We start from the raw sequence: 12,894 nt of genomic DNA, 5'->3' as shown, positions 1-12,894 counted from the left end.
ACAATGAGAACGATTGCGTGAAGCAATATGAGAGTTGACAGGTACCTCTGAAGTGGAAGGAGGGATCTCCTGTTGAGCTGGCGACGGCGCTGCTTGAGAGGGATGAGTTGCATATTTGAGGCGGCGCTGATAGGTCTTCTTAGTTACTGGTGTTGGACGAGCAAGTACCTGTAAGGGAGCAGAAGTCTCACAAACAGGGACAATCTCAGGCGTTTATAGGGGAGGATATGGAGAGGAGTGACGACCGGGTTAGGAAGAACGGGAATAGGTAGAGGAAGATCTGAAGGAGAGAGTGAGGGGCATCCTGAGGGCTGAGAAAGTAAGACTCAGTCTCAAAGAATGTGACATCTGCCAAGACAAAGGACCTACGTAAGCGTGGGTTGTAATAACGATAACCTTTCTGGGTCCGTGAGTAGCCCAGGAAAATACATCGTTCAGATCTAGAATTCAACTTATCCAAACTAGGGCCAAGGTTGTGGACAAAAGCGCACACAACCAAAGATCCGAGGAGTGAGATGGAACGGTTCATGATGAGGACGTAAAGTAGCAAAGGGTGATGAACCTCCAAGAAACGAGGAAGGAAGCCGATTGGCAAGGTAGTTTGCAGTAAGAATTGCATCACCCCAATAAGTCTTTGGAACCCACATGTGGAGGAGAAGAGTGTGGGCCCCATCTAGTAAGGATCTCATCTTTCGTTCAGCTACACCATTTTGTTGAGAGGTGTGAGCACAGGAAGATTGATGAAGAATATCACGAGTGGAAAGGAACTCATCAAAACCATTTGATTTGGAGAAATATTCCCTGGCATTATCAATGCGAAGGCATTTGAAAGTACAATTAAATTGATTAGTAACTTCTACATGAAAAATACGAAAAACAGAGAAAACTTCTGAACGATCCTTAAGTAAATAAAGCCAAGTCATGCGTGAATAATCATCAATAATGATAACAAAATATCGATGCCCAAAAATAGAGGTAGTCCGTGCGGGACCCCATACATCAAAATGCACTGAATCAAAAGGATGCGAGGCCCGACTAACAATGATGCAAATATTAGGCCTAAATAAGTGGCATATTTCCCAATTAGTATTTATTAGGGGTATTTTAGTCATTTGGTTATTTGGAGTTCTTATTTTAGTAGGCTTCTTTAAGAGTTCATGTTTTAGTAGGTTACTATTTTGTAGGTTGTTTATTTGCTTGTATGTAGGCCTCTTTACAGCTTATTTTATAACTTAGATTGATATTGAATAAAGATTCTTCTCCCTCTAATTCTAGTTTTCTTCTTCCCTCTTCTGATTTCTTCTCTTCTCTCCCTTAATTCGTCTATTCTTCTCTTCTTCTACTTCTCCCTAAATTCGTCTCCTCTTCAGGTTATTTTCGTCTCTTCTTTCCTTATTCTTCTATTTTTCTCCCCTTTCCTCAATTTCTCTTCACGGTCCTCATCAATTTGGTATCAGAGCGAAAGATTCAAGCCTCTGAAGTGAATCAGCATCAATTCTTAATCTCAGCCCTAGAGGTTTTTTTTTTCTTCTTTAAAACTCAGCCCCTCATCGTCCAATTCTCAGCTTTCTAGTTCAACCATCCACCTTCCATCGTCTCCATCTCTTCCACGGAAAAACTGCAACCCAAAATCAAACCCTTGGTGCCAAACAGTAGCCCCTCTTGCTGTCATAAATAAATTGAAAAAAAAAAAAAAAAATCTCTGCTGTCCGAAATTTCTATCCGAACCTCCTAGCATCACCCTCGCAGGAACTTTAACACTATTAGTTCATCTAAACCTCTCCTCAGATCCAAACCCTAACCCAAGAATTACATCCGTAAACCACCCCATAAATCTCAGCCGAGCATCCTTGTCTTCCTATTCTTTAAGCCTATTGACGATCCAAAAGCCAATAACCCTCCCTATTTAAGCCTCTGCTCCATCAAACCCACCTTTGTTCAATGCCCAAACACAGCCCAGGGGCCCCAGCCGATAGCCATTCTTCCCAATTTATTTTCACCGAGAATCCTCATACCACCCCTGTTGTACCATCTTGGTTTATGATAGCCAATAATGTCCATTGGCCTAAGAGGTTACCTAAGTAGCAGGTTAGTTAACCAAAAAAAATAGAATATATAAAAAGGAAGGCTTCCTTCTCGAGGAAGCAACAAGGCAGCAGCTGCTATTCCCATGTTGGTCAAAAAAGAGCATCTAAAGTGATTGATTTTGTGGGGTGACTTGTCAAAGAAGTTAGCATTAATAAAGAAAAGAGGGTAAGTTTCCTCTAAAGCTACTTTGTAGGGACAGCAGTCACTTTGCAGGCTACAATTACAGAAAAGTAACTTTAGGAAAAAAAATACAAAAGATGGAAAGTTACTTTACAGAGAGTTGTTTTTGAGAAAGTTGTTCTTTTGGAGGTTACTTGCTATACAAGTCATTTGAAGAAGCATTTTTTTAAGTGGTAAGTTACCTATTCCATACCCTCACTTTTTACCGTCCCCTTCTTTACTTGGACAGCCCCCCTTTGTGTTAGTACCTTATAATATAGGTATATATTATAAGGTATATGACCCCTCCCTAATTTCCCAAAGGCCACCCCCACCTATCTTATTTAAAGTGGTGCACGTGACCACATCAAAAAAAAAAAAAAAAAGGCCTTATTACCCACCCCCTAATTCTCCCCTACGCACCCCTTTCCTTTTGGAAACCACCTATTTAACCCCCACTTTTTCCAATAGGCACACCCCCCCCCAATTAAAAAAAAAAAACAGAAAAGAGCAAAAGAAAAAGAAAATTCTTCTCTCTCATCTTTTTCTACTTTTCCTCTCCTCATTTTTTTCTCTACTTTCTCTCTACCATCGCATTTTCTCTCTCCTCACCCGAGCTATTTCCGCTCAAAATTGGGCCTCGACCTCAACATGAAAGTTGTTCGTGACAATTTTTAGAGCGCATTCAGCCTATTTTCAGCAGCGGACAGCAGTCTTCATCACAGTTTCAGGAGCCATCTCAGCTGTTGATCGCGCCCCTTCTTCCGATCATCAACTTTCACTCATCCGATTTCAGATCCGCGATAGACGTTGTGTTCCTTTCGACATGACACACAAATCAAACGGTTGATTTCAGTTTTTAATGCCGATCCCTATGGCTCCTCTAGCTGCTCCATATTTTGATAGATATGATCCTCGATATTCTTCTGCACCACAGGTTCCATATTTCTATGGTTATGATGACTGCACATATCCCTATGGAGATGTTGAGAATGCGTGTCTAGATTGGATCCATGCACTTAATGCATACCATAGGTACTGTGGTTATGATCATCAAATAACAATTCGCAAAGTCACGGATACAGTGTGCCGCGAAGCCAAGTCGAGATGGAATTTGTTCGTTAACGAGCGTTGTGAGTTCTGTAAGCCTCCATTTCGTCGATGGGAGGATGTTCGTTATGAGTTTACATACCACTATCAAAATCAACAGAGATTGAAACGTGAGCGAGCAGCGTATGACCAAAGATTGATATGTGAAAAAAGCCGCTCGACGAGAAGAAGCAGCTCGCCGTGAACGACAAGCCGCAGCACGTTGTGCACGAGACGTTGAAATTGCAGCTGAAAACCGATATTTCGAGCGTCGCATGCGCGAGTCATATTTGCAAAGTCGCTTCACTACTTCATCCATCCCACCTAACATTGCTACTATTCTTACGGAGCACGATGCTAGTATTGATGAGATCATCGACGTTGAGCCTTTGATTCCATCAGATTCAGATTCAGGCTCTGAGATGGACGATCCAGAGTTAGAGACTCAGTTGATTGCAGATATCGACATCGTTGCACATCATGCTTCTGAGATTTCTGCCGCACCGATTGCCGCGCATCTAGAGAGAAATTTTGCCACTTCTACAGTCGAGACAGATATTTTGGCAGAGCCACATGAGGTTGATCCATTGACAGAGTCGACCGAGCACCATCATGAGTTAGAAGCGAGTGCCTTGCTTGACGAGCCATTACTTGAGACAGCTGATCGAGAATATATTACAGAGGATTGCACTATCTTTGAGCCAGTTGAGCAGATTGTCGAGATTTGTGCTGACACAGAGGTACTTGTTATGCAGATTGATCAGGAGGACTGCCCATCTGATATCACTATACCGGATACGAATCTAGCAGATGATTTTGTTGTTGATTCCATTGCGCCCGATGTGATACCAGTAGATGATGACCTTGTTGAGGCTAGTTATGGATTGGTACTGCCCATTGTTGTTATGCCGATCCCACCGATCCAGGAGGAGTATGTTGCGATCTTCCCAGCTAGTTTGCTTCTCCAGCGCAGATTCTGTTCGAATGAGTCTACATGGGTCCTTTCTTTCCTCTTCTTCCGCCGACCTTGCAGATGCTTCTCTCGATTTTCTCGAGCATTAGCCATCAGGATTGCTTCAGACGGATTGTGCCTCCTGCTTCATTGGATTATTTTCATATTTGACCCAGGCGGGCTAGAACTCGAGGGGGAGTTCTTTTCAACTGGGGAGAATGATGCAAATATTAGGCCTAAATAAGTGGCATATTTCCCAATTAGTATTTATTAGGGGTATTTTAGTCATTTGGTTATTTTGAGTTCTTATTTTAGTAGGCTTCTTTAAGAGTTCATATTTTAGTAGGTTACTATTTTGTAGGCTGTTTATTTGCCTATATATAGGCCTCTTTACAGCTTATTTTGTAACTTTTGAATGATATTGAATAAAGATTCTTCTCTCTCTAATTCTGGTTTTCTTCTTCCCTCTTTTGATTTCTTCTCTTCTCTCCCTAAATTCGTCTATTCTTCTCTTTTTCTTCTACTTCTCCCTAAATTCGTCCCTTCTTCAGGTTATTTTCGTCTCTTCTTCCCCTATTCTTCTAATTCTATCCCCTTTCGTCTATTTCTCTCCCCTTTATCAAATTTCCCTTCACGGTCCTACATCAAACAGAGGCCTAAAAGAAAATGACACCCTATGGTGTTTTCCAAGTTCACAGGCCTCGCGCTGAAAAGACTGAACAGGTGAAGAAACAATAGATGCCCGCCGTAAACGCTCAAGGCAAAGATGACCAAAACGGCAGTGTCACTGATAGGCGTCGATGAAGCTGTGCAAAATGGCACGGGGAAGGTCACAGTCCAGACGATAAAGCCCATCCACGTCACGGCCTGACCCAATCGTCCTCCTAGTCAAGAGATCTTGAAACAAACAATAAGAGTGAAAAAATGAGACAATACAGTTAAGATGTTGAGTAAGCTGACTGACTAAAAGCAAACTAAAAGGTGACTTGGGAACACATAATACAAAGGACAATGTTAAGCCTGGACGAGGGGAAATATTCCCAACACTAGAGATAAGAGTAGAACTCCCATCAGCAAGCGTAATGAACTGAGAATAAAGGGGACGAAATGAACTAAGCGAGGAAGAAGTACCTGTCAGATGATTGGAGGCTCGAGAATCAATGATCCAGGAGTTGGAGCTAGTAAGAAGAGATGCAGGGGAGCTACCTGGCTGAGCAAAACCGGCACTCGGGGATGGCTGGTCAACCTGAGGCGCTATAACTCATCATAGTCGGCACGAGACATAAAGACCCCATAAGCAGGAGGGGCTGGACTGGACTGAGATGAAGTGGCCAAGGGCTCTAAAGTATCCAGTGCTGAAAGATGAGCGGAGCGGCCAAAACGAGGCTCAGATGAGGGACGTAGCTTAGGGTGCAAAACATAGCAAGTCTCCAGATAATGTCCCTCGCGGCGACAGTGAGAGCTGTAGGGACGTGGGCGGCCACCGCGGCCACGAGCAAAGGTGTCTCAACCACGGGTAGCACGATCACCCACTCCATATGCTGCAGCCGCAGTTGTATCAACAGAAGGACCCGGCACAGAATCACCAAGAAGATACTGTTAGGCACGCAAATATACCTCCTGAAGGGAAAGCATAGTGCCGGACCCAAAACTCTACTGACGAAGGTACAGGAACTCGGGGCCCAAAGTCTTGAGAAAGTGAATAACACAAAGTTGATCATGCTGCTGAGCGGCCGTAGTCAAATCAGTGGTGAGGGGCATAAGAGCATCTAACTGCTGGCAATGCGAAACAAACTGGCTACAATAGGTAGAAAGAGAGGTGTCACTGCGCCGAAGGTGCATCCACTGAGAATAGGTGGCACAGATGCGGGCGAGATCGCCCACCCCAGAGAAGGTAATAGCAGTATGATCCCAGACCTGTCGAGAAGTCGGAAGATGTATCATGGTTCCGTCAATCTGGGGGGTCATACTCTGCCAGAGGAGAGTAAGGATTAAGGCATTATCCTGTTCCCACTTCTCATAAGTAGGATCAGTGGAAGGAGGGGGACCACGATGAATAAGAGACACCTTCTCCCGGGCAATTAGATAAGTCTCCACCGTCACTTTCCAATTTAGGTAATTGGACCCATCAAGTTTAATTGTGGTCATGGGTGGGAATGAACCGTGCAGCGAAGAAGAGGGAGTATACGATGAGGAGGATGGGCGAGACGTAGGGGCAGGAGCCACAGAATGCTGCTCAAGAGAGGGATCCTCAATGATTGGGGAATCCATGGGTAGAGAATCGAAGATAAGGGGCCCACTGACGATAAGGAGCGACTCCGAGAATGGAGATCAGAGATGTCAATAATGGAGATCAAAGCTCCGAAAAGAGATAACTGAGGAAGAGGGCATGAGAGAGAGCCTCTAAGACATGAAGAAAAATATATAAGAGGTTGGGGCCACAAAGAGGAGAGGAAGAGTAAAAAGGTGTTTAAGACATGAGAAAAGAGAAAGAAAAAGGAATTAGGGTTGTAAAGTTAGGGTTTTGATTTGAGAGTAATAGGGAATGAGAGAGGAAGATGAACAAATAGAGAGAGAGAGAGAAAGAGAGAGAGAAAATAGTAGAGGGGGGTATTTACGGAAGGATTTGGAGGGGGCTGTTACGGCGAGGGGTGGGGGGTGGATGGGTTACGGGACGGGGGGTGAGGTGATAGAGTGGGGAGGTGTTATGGGACGGGGGGTGAGGTGTTATGGGGGATGAGGTGATACAGGAGAGGGTGAGGGGTTACGGGGGGTAGGGGCCACCGGAATGGAGACAGGGGATTTACGGAATGGGAAAGGGAGGGGGTAAGGCGTACAGAGTATTGCCCTGAAAAGCCAGTAGAATGACATTTATTAATCAATAAAGATTTATTTCATGAAATGAATGGGTAATTATATTAATGAATGTGTGTGATGTGCTTGTTTATTGACACATGTTCGTCCTTAGGTAGCATAGTAGAAATGCCATGCTCAAAGGATTCACAAATCCAAGGGGGCAAGGAGATATGGCATCTCGATTCTATGCAAGCCTTAATAGGTCCTAGTTGGGAAAGAGACTGGACATCTCTTTCAGTACACAACTAGCACCAGTCTTGCCTACATGCACGTGTCGTGAGGTGACTTATCTCGATGATCTGGGTAGTGGACCCTATGAAAGAAGATTGTATGCGACGCTTGGATCGTGCAACCGAACCGGATCAAAAAAAGATCAACTTGTCGACAAGAGAGTATAAAGTTGTTCTTCCAGACATGACCCTTCACATGTCCTTAGACCTGAGGGATCTTATTGGTTTGTCGGGCCGTTCTAGGGTCTTAATCTATCTCAGAGTGATTCTAGTTTAGAGTCACATTCGGATAGAGCTATATCCTAGAGCAAATCCACGAGACCAATAGTGATCCTCAACAAGGGATTCTTCGCCCTAAACTTTAGGGATTGACATCTACAATTTTGTCAGAGTGGTAGGTTTATTAAATAGCCTGGCCAGGCCGATTTAATAAAAGGTTTATCGGAATGTTTTATGAAACGTTGAAGTGTTTTCAAAGGATTTTACAAATGCATTTGGAGGCCGAACACCGCTTGACCAAAATGGTATACCAAGAGTGGGCCAAGGGGGTAAGAGGTGTCCACCCCCCATATGACTCAATTCAGAAGATGTAGTCAAGAAGAAACGACTTGCACATATAAGATGTGATTAGGGGTAAGATGTTCTGACGGTCGACTTCAGGGTTACGTCTCAATGGAAGCCACTAACCTAATGCGAGTGTAGATTAACTACAGAGCGAGATCGCTGTGGGGCCCACCATAGGGTTCTGCATGATCGATCGTCGGATCCTTGCGACGATCCCACTCATAACTCAAATGACCCGGTAACATCCAAACAGATCACAGTTCCGCATTTTATATAATTGCACGGACGGATATGATCTGTTAGATCAATGTAGATATTAATTAAGTAAATATATATATATATGTATGTATATATATATATATGTGTGTGTGTGTGTGTGTGTTGAATGTGTGTGTTGATATATGTATATATACATGTCTTTGTTAATAGTTAACAAGAGACAGTGAGCGAATTTTTCGAAGACAAATTGGATGCGAGTTAGTAATTAATTAAATGGATAATTAATTATTAATTAATTATTCATTTATTATACTTTATTGTATGGGAGAGTCCCCACATAGCCTTGGACGTCTGGGAGAGTCCCAATGGCTCGAGGAGTCTCAATTCAAGTTGGTTTCTCAATTGGATAGAAATTGGGAGAGAGAAACAAGGATTTATCAAACTAAAACTCTTTATAATATATATGAGAGAGGGCTGAACGAATTTTGAAGTATGGAACACTCAAAAATTCGTCTACCCCTCTCGCCTCCCTTGTGAAAATTCGTTTTTCACTCTCTCTCTCTCTCTCTCTCTCTCTCTCATCTCTTCCAATTGTTGGAAATTCACTCCATAGTTTCAAAGAGAAAGGCTTCCAATATAATTCTCTGATCTTTATATCAAAGGTATTGATTAGATCAGACCGTAAAGAAGTGAATAAGTGTTATTCACATCCACGATCAACGGTGCAAAGAAAAGAATCCATCGGTTCAACTTGCGGGGTACAGAACGATCGCAACCGTTTGAGGAGTAGATCAAGCAGCGTGGTTCATTGATTTCTTCTTCAAAGAGGTATTTCTTTATGGTTAATTAACATAATTAACTAATCTAGACTCTAGGATCTTGGGCAAATGCAAGATCGAAAAGAAAAATTTAAAGTTCTATGTGATTTTTTTTCCGTTGCGCATAACGATCTTGTCGGAAGGGGATAACCTTCCTTCAGGAGGTGGGGAGGAGCAGGGATGGTGTCGGGGAGGGAGGTTGGGGTCACGGGAGAGGGTGGACAGAGAGGGCTGAGGGTTGGGGTTGGGGTTGGGGTTGGGGGGTGGGGGTGGGAGAGGGTGGGCCGAGAGATGGGAGGAGGCGAGAGATGGGATTAGGACGACGATGGTGGTGGTCCGACAATGGTGGTCCCTAGCCGATCAAAACCCTAGGGCTCTGATACCATGTTAGATAGAAGATGAAGAAGAGGGAAAAGTGAGTTAGGGAAAACTCCCCCTCACTTATGTATTTATATAAAGAGAGAATGTTACACATGACCAATATGCCCTTAGGAATATACATACAACTAGCAAGTTATAATAAAATGGCATGTTTGGCATCTTTGATGAGATTTTTTTTGGACCCTAACACCGAAAATGTGCCATTTTAATCCATTTTCTTGTGTTTATGGAATACTTGTGGTAGGGTTTTTTATCGATGTTCCATCAAGATTTGCCTTCCTCACACATTTTACAATTTCAGAAAAAATATAAATGCAGATTGAGTTCAATTAATTTCACTGCACATCACTTCTTGTCACAATTTTATCTGAAATATCAAAAGTTGGCTCAAACTTTTTAAAGGTGGCACACATATTCTTATTTTTATTTTCTGAATGAATAATGTACCGGTTATATTATCAAGAACATGGCATCCAAAATTAATCATCTAACAATCTACAAACCAGAATGACATGGCACTAACAGAGACGCACTATACAACATAAATCCAGATAGACATAGCCTATGAAAAAACCAATGAAAAGCTCTGCAAAAAAGTGGTGAATCACAAATTGTATCTAATTCATTTTGGATTTTAAGAATACATAACAAATCACAACGAAGATATTTAACGGGCAAAACACAAGAAAAGCCATCATCAAAAAAGAAACAATCACAGAATGATACCAACCAAACGAAGGATCATCGGATAATCATTCACCATCCAATCAAATCAACAAAATAAACAAATTCGAGAATGTTATTGATTTGTAACATTGGATATTAAGTTTCTTACAGATATGCAAATCAAATATTTTGGAAGAATAAGTACCAAACATTTTAAAGCTTAACTTTCGGGAAAATGTAATTTTTAATTTACTCTTTTCCCAAAATTTCAATTTCGGCTATGTCCGAAACCGAAACCGAAACCGAAATTTTAAACCATGGTTTTATAAAACTTAACTTTGACGGATCTAGTAGGGGAAACCCAGAATCAGCAGGTAATGGAGGAGTCCTAAGGGATGCGGGGGGTGAGGTCATATGGGCCTTTCTAGGCCAATAGGGGTCCCAGACGCTAGTGCGGCGAAGGTTCGAGCTACTCATCAGAGGATAAAAGTTTGGACAAAGGCTGTTATAGTAGGTGACCTAAAACCAAGTATATTTCGCATGTTAATCAATAAAAGTTTCTTTTTCATGACATTTATGGGTACTAAATGTTAAATGTGTGTGATATGTTACTTGTTATTGACACGTATTTGTCCTTAGGAAACGAAGTAGGAAACCCATGCTCATGGATTCACAGATCCTAGGGAGCAGGGAGATGTGGGATTCCGGTTCTTTGCAGACCTTAGTTCCTAGTTGGGGTTGAGGTTGGACAACTCCTCCTATACACAACTAGCATCTATCTTGCCTACATGCACAAGATGTGAAGTGACTTATCTCAATCACTTGGGTAGTGGATCCTAAGCAAGATAGAATAGGTATGACAATGAGATTGTGTACTGAACAGAATCACATTAGAATAGCTTGTGGACAGGAGACAATTGAGCTATTCTACCACACAGGACCCTTTACATGTCCTTTAACCTGAGGGGTCATATTGGTCTGTTGGCGAGTCTCTCATTTTTTGCTATCTAACCGTGGTTATTATTTATTATTGGAGTCACCAGAGGGTAGTACTAGAGTGTTGGACAAACCTTCGAGGTCAATAGTGATACCCGAAATTCTCCGCCTATTTAATAGAATAACATCTACGGTTTTGGTCAGAGCAGTAGGCCTAGAAAAATACCTGGCCAGGTGGATTTGATAAAATGTTTATCAAAAGGTTTTTACAAAATACGTTTTCTTCACTACAGCAACTAAGGTATTTGATTTATATTTATGTTTATTAAATAACCATAAGATCATTTAGTCCCTAGGAATCCTAGGTTAGAGCAAAAAATTTGTTCTACACGGTTTAATTTTCCGCTGCGTGTAGCGATTTTGCTCGGGCTTTTTCAACCTTTCTAACAAAGACTCCTTAGATCGGGTGATAGTGGAGGGAGACTCCCTCAATGTCATTTGGTGGCTTAAAGGCTCCCTTGTTCCTCTTTGAAGATTCGCGCAGTTTTTTTAATGAGATTCAAGACATAATGCACAGTTTTTCAATTGTCGTCAATCACATAAGAAGATCTGCCAATTCCGTAGCGGATAGATTAGCGAGGGTTGGTGTTGAAAAGTTGGGGTTTGAGAAGATCGATTATCTTCCCCCTTTAGATGTTTTACTTTCCCTTTTTTTATTTTGAAAAGCAACTTTCCTTTTTTTCTTCTGTTATGTTCTTATTTATGGATGCTATTGTAAATCTCTAGGTCTGACCACCTCGGTCTTTCCTTTCTTTTAATGAAACTTGCCACCATTCAAAAAAAAATGTACCAAACATTTTAAAGAATAACAATGAGAAACTATGTAGACAAAATATGCACAAAACATGGACTATGGCTCCATTTCAAAAAATAAAAATAAAACAAGTATCATCAGGTCACCTTAGCAACATTATCAAACTAGTAAAACAGATGAAATAAAAATTGCCCCTCCAGGCAAGAAAATAAAAAGAAAAGAAAACCAACCTCCCAGCACGGTGAAGGTGGTCATTGTGAATCACTATAGGAAGGAGAAAAAACAAGGAGAGATTAAATACTTACGTATCATGCAAGTAATACCATGAGGGCAGAAGAATCCCTCACAACAAGGCTGACAGTCATGAATTCTAACAGGCATATTCTGGGAATTTTTGAGATCAACCTTTTGATTTGAACTACAAGCCCATCCAGGCTCACATCCAGGAACCCATGAAGTCAAATTACAATTGTTGTTAGGTTTCAAATAGTTGGTACTCTTTCTCCCATCTTCAAAGAAACTTCTGAAATAGAACTTTATTTCTGCTGCTGTACAGAGGCGTTGTGTAAGATCTCCTGTTGAATCACGGAAAAAAAATGGTTGTAATCAATAACATATTTTGATTTGAAGGAAAAAGTAAAAATATCTTACAAAACTAGATGAACTTGTGTGGAGTAATGTAATGTTTGTCATGCTTAGTAGCAGGATTGTAGTTCATAACATTTTAGGCATCTTCACGTAGTAATTTGACTTCATCTGGAAGTAAAGCTTTCTTATCAGCAAAAGGAAAGTCTAAGCGAGGAAATAAGCAAGGAAATGAAGGAAAAATAAATAAATGTACCCCTTCCAGTCCCCGGTGCAAATAATTCCCGATATTAATTTTTGCTTGAGTGACACTATCATTGCCAAAGAATCAATTACAACATTTGGCACCTGTTGAACATTTGGATACCTTGAAGATCGGGTGGAAAATAGCGGACCAAATATTAAATCAAACACTTCAACCAATGTTTTTTTTTTTTTTTTTTATGGGTAAGCTGGGGTTAGGCAGACCCCTACCAGATATATTAAAATGAGAAAAGACAGATACAGCGAGAATAAGGAAACAACAACCCCAAACAC

General features: G+C 41.5%; 1 protein-coding gene across 1 annotated transcript in view; it reads right to left on the bottom strand.

The window, feature by feature from the left end:
- LOC143853976 (ABC transporter G family member 28-like) overlaps positions 1-12,894 on the bottom strand; it is a 100,682-nt gene that overhangs the window by 75,181 nt on the left and 12,607 nt on the right. The window contains exon 3 of the mRNA XM_077363671.1: positions 12,078-12,347. Within this exon, the coding sequence (XP_077219786.1) occupies positions 12,078-12,347 (270 nt within the window). The remainder of the gene's footprint in view (positions 1-12,077; positions 12,348-12,894) is intronic.

This window comes from Tasmannia lanceolata, unplaced genomic scaffold, assembly GCF_043159265.1.
Source record: "Tasmannia lanceolata isolate RefF3 unplaced genomic scaffold, GAP_Taslan_0.1 ptg000020l, whole genome shotgun sequence".
Taxonomy (NCBI): domain Eukaryota; kingdom Viridiplantae; phylum Streptophyta; class Magnoliopsida; order Canellales; family Winteraceae; genus Tasmannia; species Tasmannia lanceolata.
Note: the sequence above shows the minus strand (reverse complement) of the source record. Positions and strands in the feature narration are given on the sequence as shown.